At 33.4% G+C, this 21,981-nt stretch overlaps 1 protein-coding gene across 1 annotated transcript in view; it reads left to right on the top strand.

The window, feature by feature from the left end:
* The window catches only part of Ammecr1 (AMMECR nuclear protein 1), a 113,026-nt gene that overhangs the window by 48,668 nt on the left and 42,377 nt on the right, over positions 1 to 21,981 (top strand). The window contains exon 2 of the mRNA XM_077106706.1: positions 7,024 to 7,134. Coding sequence (XP_076962821.1) covers positions 7,024 to 7,134 — 111 coding nt within the window. The remainder of the gene's footprint in view (positions 1 to 7,023; positions 7,135 to 21,981) is intronic.

Genomic DNA, 21,981 nt, shown 5'->3' with positions numbered 1-21,981 from the left:
TCTTTGCTAGTTTTATTTACGTTGAGTTTAGGCACCTTATCATTTCAATAAGAAGTCTTTTTAGGCTTAATCTTATTTTATATTAAAATAATTAATTCTTAAGTAAAAGCTGAGTGATGCCTTAAAGCTGTTTGAACAAATAGTTTAAGAATTCCAAGTAGAAATTATTTCATTTTTGAAATCTGTAGCAAATTGTTACTTAAAATTTGTTAGATTTTTAAGTAATAAAGATTTGTGGTGTACTCCTATTATCAGAAAAAAACAACTATTTAATAACTAAAATGTTACCATATATTAAATTAAGCACTCACTGAAGTATACATTAGGAAAACACATGCAAATATGATATTTTTTCATTTAAGATAGTTTTTATCTTTTAGGGATCTAAAAGAACAAAATTATAAGACAGATTATCTTTGTATATCAATTCTGTAACTGATTTTTTTTAAAAGTCTGCTGAAAACTGTTGCTTTATTCTTGCGAAGGGGGAGCAGTGGTACTTTCAGTTAAAAATTGGCAGAATCACTCTAATCCCTTAAAGTATGCTTGTGATTTGGGTGATTGTATGTCAGTGGTGATTACCCTTGATTTACAAAAAAAAAAAAAAAAAAAAATCCAGCATTCCAATCATCTGTTAGACTTTAGTCTGCTTCTCTTCGCTTCTCTTCCTCTGGCATTTACCAGTGAAATTAGAATTATAATAATGGGGAGAAAAAAAGAGTATAATGCCACTATGATTGAATTTCTGGGAACACAGGCGAGGAAAGGTATTGAAAGATGGTAATTCTTAATTCCCACTTTCTGATATTTGTGGTCTTCTATACTAATCCATGCTGTCTAAGCAGTGTCTTCTCAGTTTCCTGAGCCCCATGGGATATAGGATATTTACAAAGGTTGGAAGAAGTGTGATATAAGGCTATAGTGGTTTTTGAGTGTATTTTCTTCATATGTGGTAAAAGTATTTTGGTGATGAGAAAGCATCAAATGCATCTGAACTTTACCTTCTCCACCCTGATTCCCCAAGATTAGCTCCTTCCATTTTTTTCTTATTGATTTGGATTTCAAATTATCTGGAAGAGTTAAGCTTCATTCATTCCATAATATGAATAACTTAATCAAACAATCTGATCCCATACCTAGCTGAGTAAATGATAACCAATGTAAGTGGAAATTTTGATTTGGAGGACATTTATAGATAATAGAAGACCTGGGTTTGATGAAGCCTGGCTTAGTAATAGGAAGAGTGAAGCAAGAAGGCTGAGAGGGAGTAAGAAAGGGTGTTGGCAAGTCATTAAAGATAAAATGGTAGGTTTTGCTCTAAGCTTCTAATGGGAATAGTGTAGGACATTGTAAATTATAAATTGGGGCTAGCATTTCTAGACAGATCCGAAATTTCTGGTTTGTCCTTGATATCTTTTCAGCAAATCTTTCTTCTCTCTGCCCTCCTGAGAGGAGGAGGAGTAGGAGGAGAGCTTATTATGCTCATCTGTATGGTAACTGTAACATTTGTAGGATTTTCCTATTATTTGGTCTTTTAGATAATGGCTAGGTTTAATACTCACAACTTTTTCCTGTATCAGGGGAAAACCAAATTGAATCTGTAGTAAATTTGTAGAACTTGCCAGATTCTAACACTAACTAGCTTGGTTACTCTACTTGGTCTTCTTGGATTGCTTTTCTTTTTCCACATGTAAAATGAAAAGGAAATGGATCCTCTCTTAAAGGCTCTTTAGTAAATGGCTTTGTTACACATGTTGTCATGTAAACTTTAAACTATGTACTAAATTTTTTGGGGGGGATTTGTAGTAGATGGAATTTTGTCCTATACTTCAAATTCATTTGTTCAAGTACCAATCCCCAGTGTGACTGTATTTGAAGATAGGGGCCTAAAAGGAAGTAAATATGATAGAACAGTTATAAAGGTGGGGCCTTGATCTGCTAGGATTAGTGTCCTTATGAGAAAAAACACTGGAGAGCATCCTTACTACCACATTCCCCCTTCTACCACATGCACACAGGAAAGGCCATATAAGGACAGAGTCTTTGTACAAGCCAGGAAGAGAGCCCTCACCAGGATCCAAACCCTGCTATAACACTGATCTTAGTATTTATAGCCTCCAGAACTATGAGAAAATAAATTTCTGGCATTTAAGCCCCCCAGTCTATGGTATTTTGTTATGCTAGACTGACTGACTAATATACGATTTTACCATATTAGGTATGTTTTTATGAATTGAACTAGTAGCTGATATGGTTTAGAAATGAAATATATAGTCTTCTTGAAAACAACTGTAAGATTTAACCATATTTATTATGTTTTTATGAACTGAACCTATAGATTAGATAGTTTGGCATTTTAACCTGATGGTGGAAAGAATACATCATCATTTAATCATATTAGTTATGTTTATGAACTGAATTTGTAGCTTATATGGTTTAGAAATGAAATATATAACTTCTTGCTAACTACCACAAGATTTAACTGTATTTTGTATGTTTCTGTGAATTGAACCTATAAATTATATGGTGTGGAAATGAAATATATCGTTTATTTTTATTTAAATAGGAAGTGAAAGGTTTTAACCTGGTAGTAGAAGATACCATCATTTCAATTTTTATTTAATCTTCTGGATCATGGAGAATTATGATTTTGAGTGTAGTTAGAAGTCATGAGTAGTATATTTAGATTTTTGTGCTAATTTGCTAAGTAATCCAAGTGCAATTGAGAAACAACTGTTATTTGGTACTAGAAGAAAAGAACCAAGCTGTAGGGCTTCTTTCTTATCCTGTATCTACCTTTAATATAAATAACCTAATTGAGTATACCTATTTTAGTAAATTATTACTGTATCGGTATGTTCCTATATTATTTTGTTAATGTTACTTATAAATCAAATTCTAAAGAATCTAACTCTAAATATAAGCAAATTGCTAGAGCGGGAGGTTGCAGTAGTCCAAGACTATTTTTTTTTAACTTCCAATTTTGCATTGGTATGGCAGGAGAGAAAGGATTTAAGACTTATTATTTAAGTATATATTTATTTTAGTTGAAAATGGACCTTTATTTTATTTATATGTGGTGCTGAGACTCGAACCCATGGCCTCACACATGCTAGACAAATGCTCTATCACCGTGCCACAACCCCAACCCCTAAGGCACATTATTATTAAGTAAATATATCTTTTTCATGGTCTTGTTCAATTTTACTCCACTCCCACAAACATATTTCTGATCTGTTTTGGTTTGTATCACTAGTACAGTCTTGGAAGGAAGAGCATTGGAAATGGCATGCACTTGGACTGGGGAGTGTCCTATGCAGATTTATGTTGCTTTTTATACTTTCTGTGATTGCCTGCATCTAAATTTCCCTGAGAGGTACTGTTGACCTGCCAATACTGACTGCCAGTTGGCAGACAAGATTCATCTAGGTGGTTACTTCCTGTTCCTGTCTACAAACTTGAAAAAACGGATTCACTTTCATTCAAAGGCTTCTCTGCACATAATGGCACAAAATGTTCAGAAGTAGGATAATTCCTTATAAATCTATGTCTGGTTACCCTCAGATAAACATTTCCATTATCTCATTTTGTGCTCCTGTCTAGTATGCCACATTTTTCATTGTATGTAGGTGGCCTTAAACCATATAGCAGAAGCATTTCCCCCAAACACTGAATCTTCTCTTTACTATGAACCATTTTCCTCATTTCCTTGTCGTTGAACAGTTCCTCTCAACAGCCTTAAAAACCCTTTTCTACTTTGATTTTTTTTTTCTGATTATGCTGGTGTCTTACATCCTTTTAGGAACTCATACATGTTTTATTAGCACATTTAAGAATGAAATTACCTATTTTTCTTCTGTGTGTTGGGTGAAGAAATTTTTTTTTTGCTATTTTTAGATAATACGTATTTAATGTTCTTATAGTCATTGTCCTGTACAAAGTAGTTATCACACACAAGATGCAATCTCTTGTGCTCAGTGATGTTTATTCTGTTTCAGTCTGCTTTAAAATTCTTAACTTCCTGGGTTCTTTACCCCATTAAATGTTGCTTTTAAACCTTTTGGTTAATTTTAGTTCCAAGTATGTGTTTTTATAAAAGATGTTGGATGAGCATTTGTAAATGAGAAACCGGAGTTCCAGATTTTTGAGTAATAGTTTTATTCTGTCAACTAAAATCTGATTTCTTCCCTCTTCAGGTGTCTGTCCTAAACATAATAGAGTTTCAGTAGTAATTCATCTATCTTTGACACAGCTATTTTCCCATAATTGCAACTATAAAAGTGGATGTTGCCTGGGACAGGCAAGGAACAGGTAGGGTATAGACTATTATGCATCTACTTAGAGGGTTCTTAACAACACACACTCAACAGCTCCTAAAATTCAAAGAGTATTAAGTATAAAAGACAGCATAACAAGTTAACAAGACTTGTCAGACAACTTCTTGTTACCTGAATATACTGTGCACTTTTACATTCCCATGCACTTACTTTGGAATGTCTTTGCTCCCCAGGCTGCCTTGCAGAAATGCAATTTACCCTCTAGCACTTTTATGCCCCAAGTTAAATCAATGATAGCATGGTATTATAGGAAACTGTATATAATTCCCCCTATCATATGTTTGAACACCTTCCATCATATTTTATAGTACAGTATATTCTTTAGTTTGTTTACTTTTTCTGCTTATCCTTTACATTTTGGGTATTTACTTGAGTATATAGGGTTGTATTGTAGTATGAATGTTTATGTATAAAATTTAGTGGGATAAATAATAGAATGAAAGATAAAGTACTTATAAAAGACTTTTATTTCTAGTGGTTATCATAGGAAATAAATTCACATTTTTTAGAGGTTTCTCAAGTCACTGAGGAAAAGACTATATAACATAGTTCTGTTATCAAGAAAGCCATCATTGCTATTTTAAAGACCTGTTATTATGTATATTAGAGTCTGATTCACTTCATTCTGAGGCTGCAAAAGCTGAAGGACTTGTCTTACATAGAAATACTATGTATAATCTTTGTGATGGGAGAGGATTGATTTCTTAATATCCATAAAATTGTTTCTGATGTTGACTCTACCAAGTTAGAAAGTGCAAAATGAAGAGGTAAAATTCAACTTTAAGGTAATGTATACATATCAGTATACTAGTATGTAAAAGAATGGATGAGAAAGTAATCCTATCTAATTCTTGTCTTCTGATCAACACTAGAGAAGAGTTTCCAAATGGAGCATTAATTAGAATCTTATCTAAAGTTATATTTTGTACTTATAATATAGGAAGCAGAAAACCTGGCATTTACTTTTTGCTTTTCATTTTCATAACATTAGCATAGGTTATCTACTATTTGAATGCTAACTTTGATGTTATACTTTAGTCATCCTTTTCCATGCTATTGGACATTTGGCTGTTGGTAGAAGGCAACTCTTAGTATTGTGTCCATGTTTATGTACTTTATTCAATTGGGAACCTAGCTACTATTATGCCTGTTTATCAGAACATGGCATGATTCACTTGTTTGAGGATGGTGATTGAAATGCTTGAATGGAATATCTTTTTATTCTAACTGCTGATGACTGACTGGAGTGTTTTAAAGAAATAATTTTCTTTAACTCACCAGTGTATTATAAGAAATATGATATGGGATATCTCTCTAAAATTTAAATTCTTAGAAAACAGTAATGTAGCAAATTATACCAGTTTAATGTAAATACTCATATTAGTACATATCATCCCCATCTTGGGATATTTATCTTTTTATGAAATGTTCTAAAATATGTAAATTAATTTATTTCATAAAAAGTAACATATAGGGGCTGGGATTGTGGCTCAGTGGTAGAGCACTCACCTAGCATGTGTGAGGCCCTGGGTTCGATCCTCAGCACCACATAAAAATAAATAAATAAAACAAAAGTATTTTAAAAAACTTGACATATAAAGTGGCTTCTAATTAGAACACATTCGCTTTTGGATTTGACCATTAATTGAGTCTGTCATGGTTTACTGCAGAATCCAAATATACACTGTGTTAAATTTCATTTGAAACCACATTATACTTAGGCCATTTTTTTTAAAAAAATGTTTTATTTTTTAGTTGTTGATAGACCTTTATTTTACTTATTTATATGCGGTGCTGAGAATTGAACTCAGTGCCTCACACATACCAGGCAAGTGTACTACCACTGAGCCCCAGGCCCAGGCCATTTTATTATAACTGCCACTTTGCTCTTTGATACTTGATGAATTGTACTTATAGGCAATATGTTTATATAAAAATTAAAGTAAAATTTCTAATTTATGAGTAGTAGTTTAATGTTTGCTATTGCCCTTTGCCTCTCTGAACTCTACTGATTTTTCTAGGCCAAACAAAATTATCAAGTTTGATGAATTTTTTTTGTACACTAGTGGCTTGACTTGTGGAATTTTGTATATGGTTTATAGTAATTGTTTCCTTCTGCCTTATATTATTAGTTAGCTCTGAACATGCCTGCCTCCTGTACTGGCTCCTGGAGAGCAAAGACCTTTAGGCATCCATGTATCTTTCATAACCTCTTTATAGTACATATATAGCCCCTATATTGTCAGAAAATGTTTATTGAAGTATTGAGGTTATTGATTTCCTCCCTATTTTCCAAATTGGAGATATGTATCAACAGTAACTTGAGGTTTAAATGAGGAATCAGTCTTCCATCACATAGAGTTAAGGCTCTATAATTGATGTTGCCCAGGTTTAAATAACTAATTTATTATATATCAGCTGTGGGACTACCTCATCTGTAATAGGGATGTATCAGTCTCCTAGAGTAATTGATGAGGATTAACATAAATAGTTGGCTAAAACATTTACTATGGTACCTATCATATAGGACACACTCAATAAAATGTACAGTTTTGCTAAATATAGTACTATTGAGTTCCTTGAGGGCCTGTCTTTTGGGCACCTAACCTAGTGTATGCTAAATACTCAATAAATACTTGCTTGAGTTGAATTGATTGATTTACCCTATTTTTATCTTCCATTACAGCCCACTGTTTGTAACATGGAAGATTGGTCGAGACAAAAGATTGCGTGGATGCATAGGTACTTTTTCTGCCATGAATTTGCATTCAGGACTCAGGGAGTACACACTTACCAGGTGAAGACCAATTTTTGTTACCTCTGCTTCTACATTAAAAAAAAATCTTATGGAACTTGAGCCTGATATTTTAACTCCTTTTCCTTTACCGAACTGTCAACATTCTTGACTTCTTTCATGTCAGGTTTTTCCTTCTCTTTGACCAATTACCTTCTCTTATAAAATGTTGTTGATATATATTATCATATTATAAAATACTGTAGTTACATGTATTATGCCATAGATACTTTGAACTCCCCACAATGGCCAGCTCATTTTTTATAACTTGAAAATCAATGACCAAATATCCATGGGTTACCAAAAATATTATTCCTATACTGAGTCATTCATTGTTTCTTTCCTTTTAAGCTTTTAAAAAAATAGTTAATGTCTCTTTTATCTTACATATTTTGTATACTTTTATGTATTTTTGACTTTGAAGGGAGAACCTAGAAAAAATATAATGCCCCAGCCTGGCAGATAATCATTCACATTCACACTTTAAACTACAATTACCCTGGATTAATTGTAGTTTGTTTATTTTGTTTCATCTAACACAAGGACAAAGTAATGAGAGCCTCCATACAGTTGTTAAAACTTTGTTCTTAATGTCTGATCTCACAAAAAGCTACTAGAATGCCATCTAATTTATTTGTTCAAATTTAGATTTCTAGCAAATTGTGTTCCAAAATTATTTCAAAAGAAGAAAATTCCTTAAATAATAAGCTATTAGTAAAGGAATTTACTGTTTTTGTTCATTTTTCAGGACAACTATATGACACCATTTCTATAGTTGTAATATGCACAGTGTCTATCCAACAAAAACTGGTCCTTGCTAACTGTTGGTATTTGGGGCAAGTTGCTTAACCTCCATAGGTGAAGTAATAATTATAGCATTTTGTTTTACATACTTAATAAGGGCATTAGGGGGATCTTGAAGGAATGAAATAATTACAACTTTGCGTCAAGATTAATGTGTGGACATTCATTATTTTACTGTAGAACTGTATAAATGCAAACTCCTAATGAGGCACTTTAACTTAATATTCTCATATTTTCAGGTGCACAGTAGCTCACAGCTGCAAGATTTTTTCCAGTGGACTTACAGTGAAGTCCAGGGAAAAAAAAGCAATGGTTTAGAGGGTCATATTTGGTTTTAGCTTTTCACAGGTATTAGAAACTGAGTGTTTGGGTTTCAGTAAATAGCACATAGCCTATAAGGCTTCAAAATATGCATCCTAGAAATAACTACAACTTGTTAGAGAGAGTGCAAGTGTTAGCCTATTTATGTCAGTTTTTAATTTTTTACATGAAATACAATAGGCTCATTTTGAGACTTAAGTAAATTCTGCCAGTGACTACCTTTTTGGGACAGGTACACATGAAATGACATGTTTAATAAATAATCACAGGCAATTTATTGCACGTTTCCCAAAAATAAGTTGAAATGAGGCACACTGGTTCCTTGGTATTGCCTGAAAAAGAGAATTCTGTGGCCAAGTAAGTTTGGGAAACACTAATTAAAAAATGTAAACAGTTCTACTCATTGTAGGATTTCCCAGAAACTTTTATTTTACTAGTGTTTTGAATCTCTAATAGATATAGAATGAAGCATTTTCTAGACTACAGCTTTTTTGACTACAGAACCCCTTTTATCCTCTCATTCCAGTGTCTTGTGCCATTAATGTTTAAAGGAACACCTTTTTGGAAATACAAGTCTGTTATGAAACTTGAATTTCAGTTTATATCTGGGTAGTAAAATATATATATATATGTGTGTGAGTGTGAGTGTGTGTGTGTGTGTGTGTGTGTGTGAGAGAGAGAGAGAGAGAGAGAGAGAGAGAGAGAAACCCTTTGTGTTTTCTAGTGAGATTGTGGTAGAAATTCCTTATCAAATATTATCTACTTTATTTATTTATTTACTTATTGGTACTAGGAATTGAACCCAGGGGCTCTTAACCATTGAGCCCCATCCCCAGCCCTAAATATTATCCACTTTAGAAATCTTCAGTAGTAATAGCTGGTAGCAACTTGGTTTTAAGAAAAATAAATTATTTTGTCTCCATTGATACGGAGGGATGAGAATATCCAACTTTTCTGCATTTTTTAATTTATCACTAAGGGTATTACCAGAAGAATTGCAATGTATTTTTCTGACAATAATAGGATCTGAATGAATTGTTCGTATAGTCAGACTTGGACATTTGCCTACATTTGTATACCTTGTTATTTTTATTTTAGTCTGTGGCTCTTCCTGTTTACTTTCTAACTTTTTTCTCATGTTTCTATACAACTTCCTCAAATCGTATATAGCACATTAAAGAGGGATGTGTGTGTGTGTGTGTGTGTGTGTGTATGTATACACGCACATTCCTGGTTTTACTATTCAGTTTTGTTTAGCATAATGTTATTTGATTAACATATTAAGAATCAAATTATTTGGAAGAGATGAAAAAAGAAAATAAGTCTTATAAAATGCAATTAATCTTTTTTTCCTGGGTTCATTTCAGAGTCACAAACTATAGAATTAATTTAAGAAGTTTCAATTTCCTGTTTTTAGTCTAACAGTGTGCTTATTTTCTACATGTTATTGCTATGACTATTATTAGTGGCTACCATTTATTAAGAATTTATTATATATTAGACATTGCTGAGGAGCTTTATATGTACAGTCCTCACAATTCTTAGATATTTATAGCCACAATTTTAAAATGAGGAAACTGAGATTAAATAATTTAAATAATTTGCCCATAAAAGTTGATGACAGTATACAAATTAAGGTATTTATCAGATCTCAAGACTTCAAAGTGCAAATATTCTTTGTCTCAGTTAAGAAGAATATATTATTTACCAATATTTCTTGTATTTACTTATATTTATGGCTTTTACATGTTAGAAAGCAGAGAGATTTTTCTTCTTTTAGTACTTATAAAACATATACAGAAGAGAGTTATTATTAATAGAGATAAATACAAACATATCAGTCGAGGAAGATTCCTTAAACATTGGGCTCAGAAGTTGTACCACAGACTACAGATCTGTTTCTTCATGTAAATTCAAGTTGGTAGTAAGTTTTCTAGAATACAAAACTGATTAATAGATGTGTTCTTATTTAGTGAAAACAGGAATGTGGTCTGTCACGATACTTAAAAGTCTGTCTTTCCTGACTTCTCATTTACTTTGTCATGTTTAGACCTCTTGGCAGTGAAATAATTATGCAGGTGCTAGCAGCGTCTGGAGCTTGATTCTGAACTATGCTACTTTTGTACTGCTTAATTCTGAGATATTAGCAATGGAGGTTTAGTCCTTTCTAGGGAATGGGGTAACCACATAAAAGCTGATGTGTTTGCTTTGTTTTGTTCTGTGTGAGTGAGTAAGTGAGTGGGGTGTTTTTATATGTGTGTTGCACTTTACAAATGTTTACTTCTGCTGGATTGTTTAAGATACTGAAAATAACTAAAGGTCTTAGATGGGCTGGGCACTTCTGGGTGACTAGAAGCATTGTAAACCAAAATTGCTTCTGTATTTTGGTGGTGTACTCTGACCTTTTTCTAGAGCAGTGTGTGTTTAAAAACCATTGTAAGCAGCATGATTATATTTCTCCCATTGGAGTAGGCTATTATGTGATAATTCTTATTCTTCATTTTTTTAAAGTAACTACACTTGGCTCATTATGAGTAATTATATTAAGCAAGTCCCCCTCCTCATAAAATATTAGTCCTTTGGTAGCATCACTAGCATCACCCAGATCAATTTTTCTTATAAAAAGAAAAGCTATACATGAGTCACTTCTGACTGTACATTATTGTCATGGAAGCTCATTTAGAGATGTTAAGGTTAGACTATTTTTGGCAAGTGTCTCTGGCAGGACTTCTGGCTAAAGTATGCTTTTGGGGGAAATAATTTAGATGTATTTGAAACACAGTGCTTAGTCTAAAACCTACATTTTGTTGCCTTTTTAGAAAAAGGAGGATGGCCTGAGTCCTAAAAATTTTTATCTAATTTGATAGTTTGTTTATTGATTACCAAATAACTAATTAAATATATGTCGATTTTGTAAGCATTTAATTTAAGGTGTAATTGGAACCTGTATTGTTGTAAGCTATTTACTTCACATTATCCATAGGAAAGCATAGTGAAGCTATTTATTTGGAGAAATTGGGAGTCTTCATTTTAGCTTCTAGGTTAATGCACTCCTTCATTATCCCAAGACTGTATTAATTTGCCAAGAGGTAGCCAAAAAATGGCTAGCAGAATGTGGAAGGAGAAACTAAAGAGCAAGAAACTTTCCCAGTATGAGTGGTGGCACTTGAATTATAGAGAATTGTCTGAATTCATACAGCACTTACTGCCCAAAAATTAAGTGTAGTAAGTGTATCAGATTCTTATTCCTTATCACTTCTTTCAGATCTTCAGTCTCCAGTTGAAATGTCCCTGCTGCTTTGATTAAGAGCCACAGGCACAATGCTGTTGGACAAAAAAGTAGAAAAGACCATCTATAAAAAGGTGTGAGGGAAGCTGAACATGTTTTTTACCCCCAGTGTCAAGGCTATTGAATTTAATCAGGAGGGGGTAAAGTACAAGAAATTAACCCTATTCTTACATATGTCTATGAACTTTCCAAAACTCTTTGCTCTGAGGAGGCTGCTATTTCCCCCTTTTAATCATGTTTAAACAGTGCATCCTGCAAATCTTGTCTACACTTTGCCTCAGGAGTTAATAATATAGTAAGAGAGAAAAGAAGTTATATAAATAATTATAGTCTTAGGTAGAATGTGATTTTTGCCTAAAAGGCAAAGGAGATGATACTGGATGAATACAACTATGCTTTTTCTGTAATAAAAACTGGAATGTATTTAAAGCAATTTACAGAATTATTTCATCAATCCATCCATTGTTCACTGCATGTAAAATCCAAAATTGTTTTTGTCTACGTGGTTAAAAAAATCAAAATGCAAGAGTGTGTTTAAATTATTATCAGAAGTAATTATGTATGAGAAATGGGAGATTCTGAGAGGAGAAAGTGAGCTTATAATGGAAAAAGTCCTCTAAAATAAGACTCTTGAAAATGGGTGTGCATGTGCACACACACAGAGCCCACCAAATAGTACCTAGAACCAAGTTGAATTTTAGCCCTGATGCTTGAAGAATGAAGAAAATTAAAAAGTTAATGGTTTAGATCTACTTTCCTCTTGTCTAAATAATGTGAATTCACGTTTTGCTTTAGTACAATGAAACTCATATCTATCTCCTTTCCTGAGAATCATTGTTTCAGATAGTCTTCATTTCTTCAGATGTAACTCTGAAATGGTAAAGCTAAATTAGAACACAAATAATATATTAAATTATTATATGTGGCCTAAAATTATATTGTAGACAGTAAAATATATTTATTTTTGTCTGAACATCTGCATGATAAATACTGTGTCTATCCATAAGTGTCTAAAGCAGTTGAGTCCTTAGGACTTCAATGAACAAGAGAAAAGATTTTTATCTTAAAGTGTTCTGGAAAAATAAAGTGGTTATACCAGTGTGAGCTCAAGGCGGTTATTCCTGTCTAGAATATCACACAAATAATATGCTTTTACCACTTCGAGGGGACAATGTTACTAGTAATTTGAGTATTTTAAAATAATTGAATGTTGAGATTTTTGTGCAGCAATTTAATATTAAATTTTTAGTTATGGTTTTATGAGCATGAGAAAATACTTTTGAAAATATTTCCTTAAAGGGTAAAAGAAAATAAGCCTGTCTCTATGATCTTTGTCCTTCTCTCAAACTTTAAAGTACCTCATGTGTATATTAAAAGTAGTAATCTTTGGAAAAAATTTCCTTTTCATTACTGATAATAATTTGGTATTCTATAAAGGCTAACTATTTACTTGTTGGCCCTTTACTTTACATCATAAATTTATTTTTCATACAAATAACTTCTGGGTTTATTTTATACTGTCTCACTTTTTAAATAAAGAGCAAATATTCCATATAAAAATCTTGTCCTAAAGAGTTGCATTATCTGAGCTGCTTATTGTTAACAAAAGAAACTTCATACACACATACACATAGACACACACACACACATACCACAGGTTAACAAAATAAACTTGGACAAATGGTAGATTTTTAATATTTTCAATTAGAATAAAGATTTTATAAGTGCTAGGAATTTTTAAAGATGGAAAACTATTTAATCTCCTCTGTTGAGAACAATGCAGTTATTACTGATATCAAATAAGCAGTGAACTTTTTAGTATGTTTAAAATCTAAAAGTAAAGAAAATATATTTAGATTTATGAAGTATAGTTACAATTGGTCTTATGTTTAGAAAACTCACTTTTATGGCTTATACAATCTCATTTCAACTCACATTATCCTAAAAATATTTACATTAAAACTACAGGCTCATCATATAAATTAGATTACCATGTTATTGGCCCCATTTTTAACCCTTGTTTTTTAATCTACATTGAAATGCTAGCTTGTATCCTTTCTAGTGTTAAAAGAGAAAATTAGAAAAGGCCATAAAATAAATTCTTCAGAAGCTTTAATTAAATGGACTGCCCAGAACTCAGCTTCCTGCTGCTAGACACAGCTATCTTCAGGATTGCTTTCTGTGTTCCACAAAGCTGATTTAAAAGGATCCAACTGTAGCCACTTCACTAGGGTTGGCAGGAAAGAGAATCTCTTTTTAATTTCTTCAGGCCGCTTTTAACCTAAGCAGTTCTTCTAACATGACCTTTTGCTGCCCCTGTAAAGGGTGATTGATTTGCCTACCTAGGTCTAGAGAAGTAGTGAAATGAGTGGAGCTGTGTTGCATATGAAAAGCAGTAAACAACTATATACTGCTGGTTAGACTTATACTGCTAATGAGGTCATGAGTTCAATTCCCATTTGGACCAGTTCACTTTGTTTTCCTCCACATCTTAGACTTCACCCTGGACCCCAGGCAATTTATACAGCAGGGCTCAGACAGAATAAGTGGATGATTCAGTACCAAATACAAGCTTTAGCACCAACTCGGCATAGGAAGCATGCTGCATTTGGAGTACCCCAAACTTAGCTAGCTCATGAATAGTTAACAATAGTTGTAATAATAATTGCTTTGAATCTACAAGAAAAACAAGAATATTTAAAATTTTTAATTTATTTTCAAGTGCCCTCTGAAGAGAAACAATGTAACATTGGGGGTTTTAAAAAAAAAAAAACAAAACTCTTTGGGGATCAGTGGCCAAGCACTTGCCTTTCACATGTAAGGCACTGGGCTTGATCCTCAGCACCACTTGAAAATGAATAAACAAAATAAAGGTATTGTGTCCATGTATAACTAAAACATTTTTTAAAAAAGCTCTTTGGATGGCAGTAGAACTGAGAACGCAGGTTGGACTTTAATAGTCCTGAAAATGCTATGGACAAAAGCGATTTCTGCTTGGAAACTTGGCCTCAAAGCAACCTGAAAAAAATAATTCATTACTCCCTCTTTCCTGAGTTTCTATCTCTAATAAAGTTGTGGCTAGGAATGGGAGTCATCTAAGATAATACTAGATTTCAGCTTAAGCAGATCTTAAATATTTCAGTGGCAAAAGGATGACTATGTTAAATTCACAGATTTGTAAATATATGTTATAAAATGTAATTGATCTTTTTGAAAGCACATTTTTAAAAGATTTTATTTTAAAGTTCTCACCTATTATGAATTGAGGTATTTCCTGTGCCTCATATATCAGCTCACTAAGGTGTGTATCTATTGTCCAAGTATATGTGCCCTCCCATGCTGTTGCATCTTCCATTTCATAGGTTTCATTTTTGCTCAGAGCAGCACACTTACCACATTAGTGAGCATAAACATGGGCGTAAACATACTCATTGGCATGATAAACTCCTCAGTTGGTGTTAATCCTTATATCTGACACAAGCCCTTCTATATATCTGCCTTTCTTGCCTAAAGCAAAAGCCAAAGTCATTACAAGACCTGTATTTCACTTGGAGAAAAGTTAGTATTCCACATTGCCACTATGTTTTGCTTTGCCTCTGCCTCTTTCTTAACTTCCCACTCTCACTTCCCTTCATTCACTTAGCCTTAGCCATGACTGATTCTTTGTTTTTCTTTTAACACACCAAGTATGGTCCATTATCAGGGCCTTTGCACATTCTATTTTCTCTACCTAGAACAATCTTTTCTCAGATATACATATACCTTGGCTCCCTACCTCCCTTCAGATTTTTATTAAAATATATGAGAATATTATAATGATGCAGCCATTCTTAAAATAATAATATTTGCTTTTTAATTTTATTTAAAACCTTTTTCTATGTTCGTTTTTAAGAGCAGTGTGAGGTTGTTGAAAGAGCATGGGCTTTAAAGTCACCCATACCTGGGTTTAAGTGCTGGTTCCCTTAATTCTTAGCTTTGTTACCTTAGAAAAGGGAATGAATTTCTGCCAATGACTGGTTTCCTCATCTGTAAAATGAGTATAATATCAACATGGTAGGTTTGTTGTGAGGATTAAGAGACATATGTATATAAAGTATTGGCACATGCTCCTTATTTCTACTTCAGAAAGGAATTCAGCAGTGAGCAAAGCCAATAAATGAAATTTGAAATAAATTTCTAGCAATTTCAGTTGTTCTTTTTCTCTTGGACACATGTAGGTTAACAGGGATTTTCATAATATGAGAAGAAACGAACATCGTCAGAAAATAAATTGGTCACCCCACAATCTGTCACCATATCTTTTGTGTTTATGTAATCCGTTGAAAAATCCACACATACATAAAATTGACCATTGAGTGTAATGCTGTCAGTCAGTCAATATTTTCTGTCGGTTTTATCTTCCAAATATCTTTTGAATCCATCCTTTCTTCTCCAGCCTCAATGTCACTTAGTCTGAATTCTCATTGTGGCTCGCCAATTTACCTGCTTCCCCTCAAAACTATTTTATACCAGTCACCAGAGTTATCTTTGTTGACACAAATCTATGTCACTGTCCTGCTTAAAGGAGCTATTATTACTTCCCATCAACATAGAGGAAAGCCTATTCTTTTTAAGCATGGCCTCCTTTGAGGTCCTAACCTCACAATTACTATACAATTACTCACCACTTCCTAAAAATATTCTTTCATGTCTCTCTGACTTTGAACACTTTTTTCTGCCAGTCATGCCTCACCCCATTTCTACCCAGTCAGCTCCTACTCGTCCTTCAAGACTCAGCTTGCTTGTTACTTCCTCTATGAAATTTTCTTAACCCTCCTCAGCAAAACTGGCCAGTCTCTGTGTTCCCACAGAACTTTTTATGGGCCTCTATTTTAATACATAACACACTGGGTTATAATTATTAATTTTATATGTTTGTCTCTCTTTTGAAATTACCCTCAGCAGTAGTTTACCAAGCTACTTCAAAGCAGATAAACAAAAACTAGTCTCATTGCTTCATAGCAACTTTACTTGATCCTGATAGCCATTTCTGTTCTCTTTCCTTTCTGTATGCTGTAAATTCTGTCACCTTTCTCTGCTGCCAGTATACTTGAGCCAATAAGAATTGCTGATGTTGATTAATAGTTAGAGGGGTGATTTAAGGCCAGTTGGAATTAGACTGAGCCAAGGGACAGGGAATTCTTATACAGGACACTTTAGAAAGCAGATTAATATAATGTTGATCTCTTGTTATAGGAGCTATATGTGATTGAAAAAACACGATGTGAATTGATGTTTGCCATAGAACTGTAGAATTAAAAGAGATCCTTAGAAGTAATCTCGCCCAACCCCAATCAGATATTTTAATCAGTCTTAAAATCTCCCAAGAAATGATCATCTAGTTTCTATCTGAATATCCCCATTGACTTGGAAACTTAACTACTACAGCTCAAGTTACCACAAAGTGTTAGTTGAAATGCCAGAAGGTAAGATTGTCTGTATTTGTTGCTTCATTCTTTATAGAAAACCTCATTAACCAGGAGTGGTTAAATTTACCCTCTGAGTAATGTCTGAGTCTTTAAAACTTCAAGAGTGGTAAGATATACAGCTTTACAATTGACTTCCATCCATCCACCCATAACAATTTTAACTGACCCTTTATTAGTGAAACCTTTGAAGCTACTGCCATCACAACTTCTTTTCCTGCCTACATTGGACTTCTGGAGTTGATTGAGCCATAGAGCCTAGAGATTTCAAAATAGAGCTGGTATCAGATATTTTAGTTAGATACTTTATGACACAGAAGAAGTGGAAGTAGGGTTAGAACATAGATCTCCTGTCACTAAAATTTCCAAAATAGAAAATATACATAAAGTATGTGAATCTATTTATTTTAGTTTTATGTTAAAAAGGGGGCATGGGGGCAGGAAACATGGTGGAATGAAATGGTCATCATTATTCTAGGTACATGTGTTGCACATAAGGTGTGACACTATATTGTGTATAACCAGAGATATGAAAAGTTGTGCTGCAGTTGTATACAATGAATTGAAATGCATTCTGCTGTCATATATCCCTAATTAGAATAAATAAATAAATGTAAAAAAAGAAACATATAGTTTCAAGGAACCCTGTGATAAAATTATCATTTCATAATGTGAAAAATAATTCTTAAGATACCTTGTTTCAAGATGGCATATTTCCATAAAATGAAGAATACCCTTAGAGCTTTTCAATTGAAACTATAGGAGTAACAGAATGTATTGTAGAAACTCAAAGCAAACCTAAATTTATTCTTGTATTTCCCTTTTTTTCAAACATACCTCCAACATACTACTGGTTATATATCCTAAGCATAATAAAAACTTCTATTTTTTTGTGTTCTTTCCCTGCCCTAAGTACTTTATATAAGTTACCTCATTTGATCTTTTCAACAACCACATGAACATTTCACTTATAGTATCATTAGGAAAACTGGGGCTTAGAGAGGTTAAGTAATTTGCTTAATGACAGCTAATACAATACAGAACCTGAATTTGAACTGGAATCTATCAAACTCCAAAATCTGTATTACCAATCACTGTGCTATACTGCTTCTCTCTAGCAATGTCACTCCCCATTTACTTTGAAAGATTCTTATAGATGTTTTCTTCATTAGCTCAACTGGATCTCCTAGTCTCAGCTCACAGGAAAAAAAAAAATTAAGTAAGACTTTTCATTATTTGGAGACTCAGTTTCTTAACTTAGTTTTCCAAAATTTCCCTTAAACCTACCCCAGCCCATTAATTCTAGTCTCACTCAAATTCTCCTTGATTCTCTTTTCTTTTATACTCTAGAGGCACTGTGTTCTTGAATGTATATTTTCTCTTCACATCTGTCTTCTCAGTCCATCAGAATTTATAATCTCTGCATGCACACACCCAAACTTTGATTTCTTTCAATACATTTGCATTTAACATCAGCAAATTTAAATGGAACATTAGTTTGGCCCTCGAGTTGTAGGCAGGCCCAACTCTCTGAAATGCACCATGATTATTGGAGGACAGGGGGAAATTTTACCTCAAGGGGTCCTGTGGATAAAAGTCCTGACTCTGCTCTTCTCTATAACTGGTCAAAGGGAGTCATCATTCAGAGCGTAAGAAGTTAGTCTATCTGTTAGAAATCAAGGAAACAAATTCCAAATTTCTAAGTAATTGACACCAAATGTACTGCCTTGGTTTTATTTTAAGTTCTTGGGGCAACTTCCCATAAAATAAGAAATCATTCCATATATAAGAGGACAAATATATCCATGACTGACATTTTTCTCATAGAAATAAAAGTAATTTCAGGAAGGAATTGCATATATGTGGTCATAGGCTATTTGTGTTTTATATACATATTTCTTAGAATAGTTCAATTTTTAAGAAGACAGAAAAATAATCCAGATTGTGTCTTGCTATAGCTGAGATTTGGGAATCTGATTATTAGAAAGGCAAAGGAGATTTTTTAAAAAAAATGTATACAAGTATTTTATGGATGCATTGTCTTTTCAAACTTTGAAATAAACAGTAATAAAAACTATTCAGTATTAAAGACATAGGCATTATTGAATATCTCCTGCTTTTTGCCCCTGATCTATTTAAAAGCTTTGTTTTCTGAAACAAATAATATTATTTGGAAGCTTGTTGTTAGGGATAGGTATTTTTAAATTTGACAATGAAAACACCTTTCAATTTTTAATTCACATATTGCCTGTTAATTAGAATAAAATTAATAGCAGTGTTAGTTGGGACATTGTCCATGCCACATCTTTCTTATAGGATTTCAAATAATTTTACCAGGGCAAGAAGTTGTCATTTCATATATTTCATTCTCATACACTTGATCATGGCAACGTGGCAAATTAATGATGCAGAGGAAGAAAAACTAGCAAATAGCTGGAGATGTAGCCTAGAAATTTATAATACTTTTAGTCTTTCAAGTGAGACTAAACAATTTTTTTTGATACCAGGGATTGAACCCAGAGGTCTTTAATCACAGAGCCACATCCCCAGCCCTTTTTTATATTTCATTTAGAGACAGGGTCTTGCTAAGTTGCTTAGGGCCTTGAGTAAGTTATTGAAGCTGGCTTTGAACTCAGGGTCCTCCTGCCTCAGCCTCCTGAGCCTCTGGGATCACAGGCATGTGCCGCCACACCCAGCTTAAACAATGTATTTAAGTGTCTTTAGTAGGCTAAGGAGGTGTAAGTAAAGAGTGATAGGGCATGGAAGAGCCAAAATTCTGAGTATTTGAGTATTAAAATTGATTGCTGCAGTTCTGTTGCTTATATAATGTTTCTCCCACTTTAAGTTCAAGACTAAGAAAATCTTCCAGAAAGGAAACTAAAACTTTCCAGAGAAAATCAATCAGTAAATATTCATGGCTTTACACTTTTACACTACAGATTTCTTCTTCTCTTTCCAAAAAGACTTGCTGGGAAATTTCCTCACACTGCCCAGAGTGATTGCTTCTTTTTCTTTGTATGTTCATAAAACATTGCTGGTCCTTCTGCTATAGCCCTTGTTTTATCTTGCCTAGTTAGTTTTTCGCATGATTGTCTTCCCTATTTAGGTTGCTAGTCCCTTGAGGATGTATGCTAAATTTTTCACATCTTTGCATTCCCTAAGTAACTGTGGGGGTTTGGGCATAGATGAAAATAGTGTTTGGATAAGCAAGTCATTTCTTTCAGTGTACTGAAGTATTTGTTTACAAGGTTGGTAAAGTAATTAAAGAAAGTGTTGGGAAACACAGCCTGTATAAAGGAAGCAAAAAGTTAAGAATAAAGCATCTCTGAAAATGTAAGTCATAGGAAAATAAAATAAAATGATTTGCAAAATGATTTACTCTCATTTTTAGTGAATTATTTCTAAAGTGAGAAGTAGTTGTATATTGTCATCTATTTATAATTTTAAATCAAGGAATTTTTAAAAATTTTAATTTGTTATATATGACAGCAAAATGCATTACAATTAAGGAAATTTTTATTCATTGCTTAGTTTGTAACCAAATCAGTTGTCATTTAATAAATGAGTGGAATACTCAATTCTTATGGGAGGCTTTAAATAGATAAATTATTTATATATTCTAGTTGGATTTGCTAACATGAAGAAACCTAAATATATGTACACTGATTATTGGTTCTTTTTAGTTATACATGACAGTAGAATCCATTTTGACATAATTGTATAAGTATGGAGTATATCTTGTTCTTAATCAGACCTTTCTTACCTTTCCTTCCTCCCCTACCCCCACCCCATGCTCTCTTCCCTCTATTGATCTTTCTGCCACTTACCCAGTTATTTTTAAAAGTTAATTTCTTATGGATGACACAATAGTGAGATTCACTTTGGTATGTACACTAATTTTAAAAATAAGATAGATGAGAAAAAGAAATAGCCTGAAGAAAAGAAATAAGGATGCTATTTATCATTCTATGTATTAAATGTAGCACATGATTGCAACTTAAAAGCATTTATAAGATGCCATGAGGTTACTTATTAGAATTATTTCACAGAGGACATTTTATTCACAGTAGCTCTGCTGTCTTTCTATATATTTTTAGTTGTAGTTGGACACAATACTTTATCTTATTTATTTATTTTTATGTGGTGCTGAGGATCAAACCCCTTGCTCTGCCGCTGAGCCACAACCCCAGCCCCCCCCCCCATCTATATATTTTTAAATTCCCATCAGAGATAGAAAGTGAGTCATTTCTGCAAAGTTTGTTTATGTTTCCTAATCCTACAGAGGTTGGATGAGTGATGATGGCTTTCCAGAAATGATCTTTCTGTAATGGCAGAACACTTTGGGAGGACCAAAGTTTCAGGTGAGCAAGCAATCTTTGGTTATGGCTTCACATTGTGCCATTTATTAACATCTAGTTAATTATGCTGTTAATGGATGAAATCACATGGAGAGGGCTATGTTAATGAAGAAATAAAACTTGAATTCAATAAACAAAACAGAACACCATATCTTTTTCCAAAGGAAGAGTGTTGGGCTAGGGATTGGGACATTATATTTAGCAAGTTCCAAAAAGTTCTTTTGAGAAGCAGCCTCTAAGGGCTCCTGTCAACAGTCATATACTGTGGGATCCATTCCCAAATGGATCCCAACCTATTCTGAGCTTGACTTTCCTCCTCATTCCCCATGCAATAAATACCACACAGTAAGTGTCTGTGTAACAAACAGTTTGGAGGTCAAATGGAATGCTTAATATAATAAAGCTCAGTGGGGAAAAGTCTTTTTGATATGCATTTGATAGGAATGTATAAATTTCAACAAAACATTTGGTGTAAAAAAAGTTGTGAATGTAGGACCTTTGAGGGGGTTATAGAAGGAGAAGGGATTTACTGTACTTAACAATTGCCAGTAGTCAGGCCGCTTCCAAGTTGTGATTTTGTCAGACTTGGAAATTAAGTGCAATCAGATCTACT

This window comes from Callospermophilus lateralis, chromosome X, assembly GCF_048772815.1.
Source record: "Callospermophilus lateralis isolate mCalLat2 chromosome X, mCalLat2.hap1, whole genome shotgun sequence".
Lineage (NCBI taxonomy): Eukaryota > Metazoa > Chordata > Mammalia > Rodentia > Sciuridae > Callospermophilus > Callospermophilus lateralis.
This window is presented reverse-complemented; position numbering and strand designations above follow the sequence as displayed.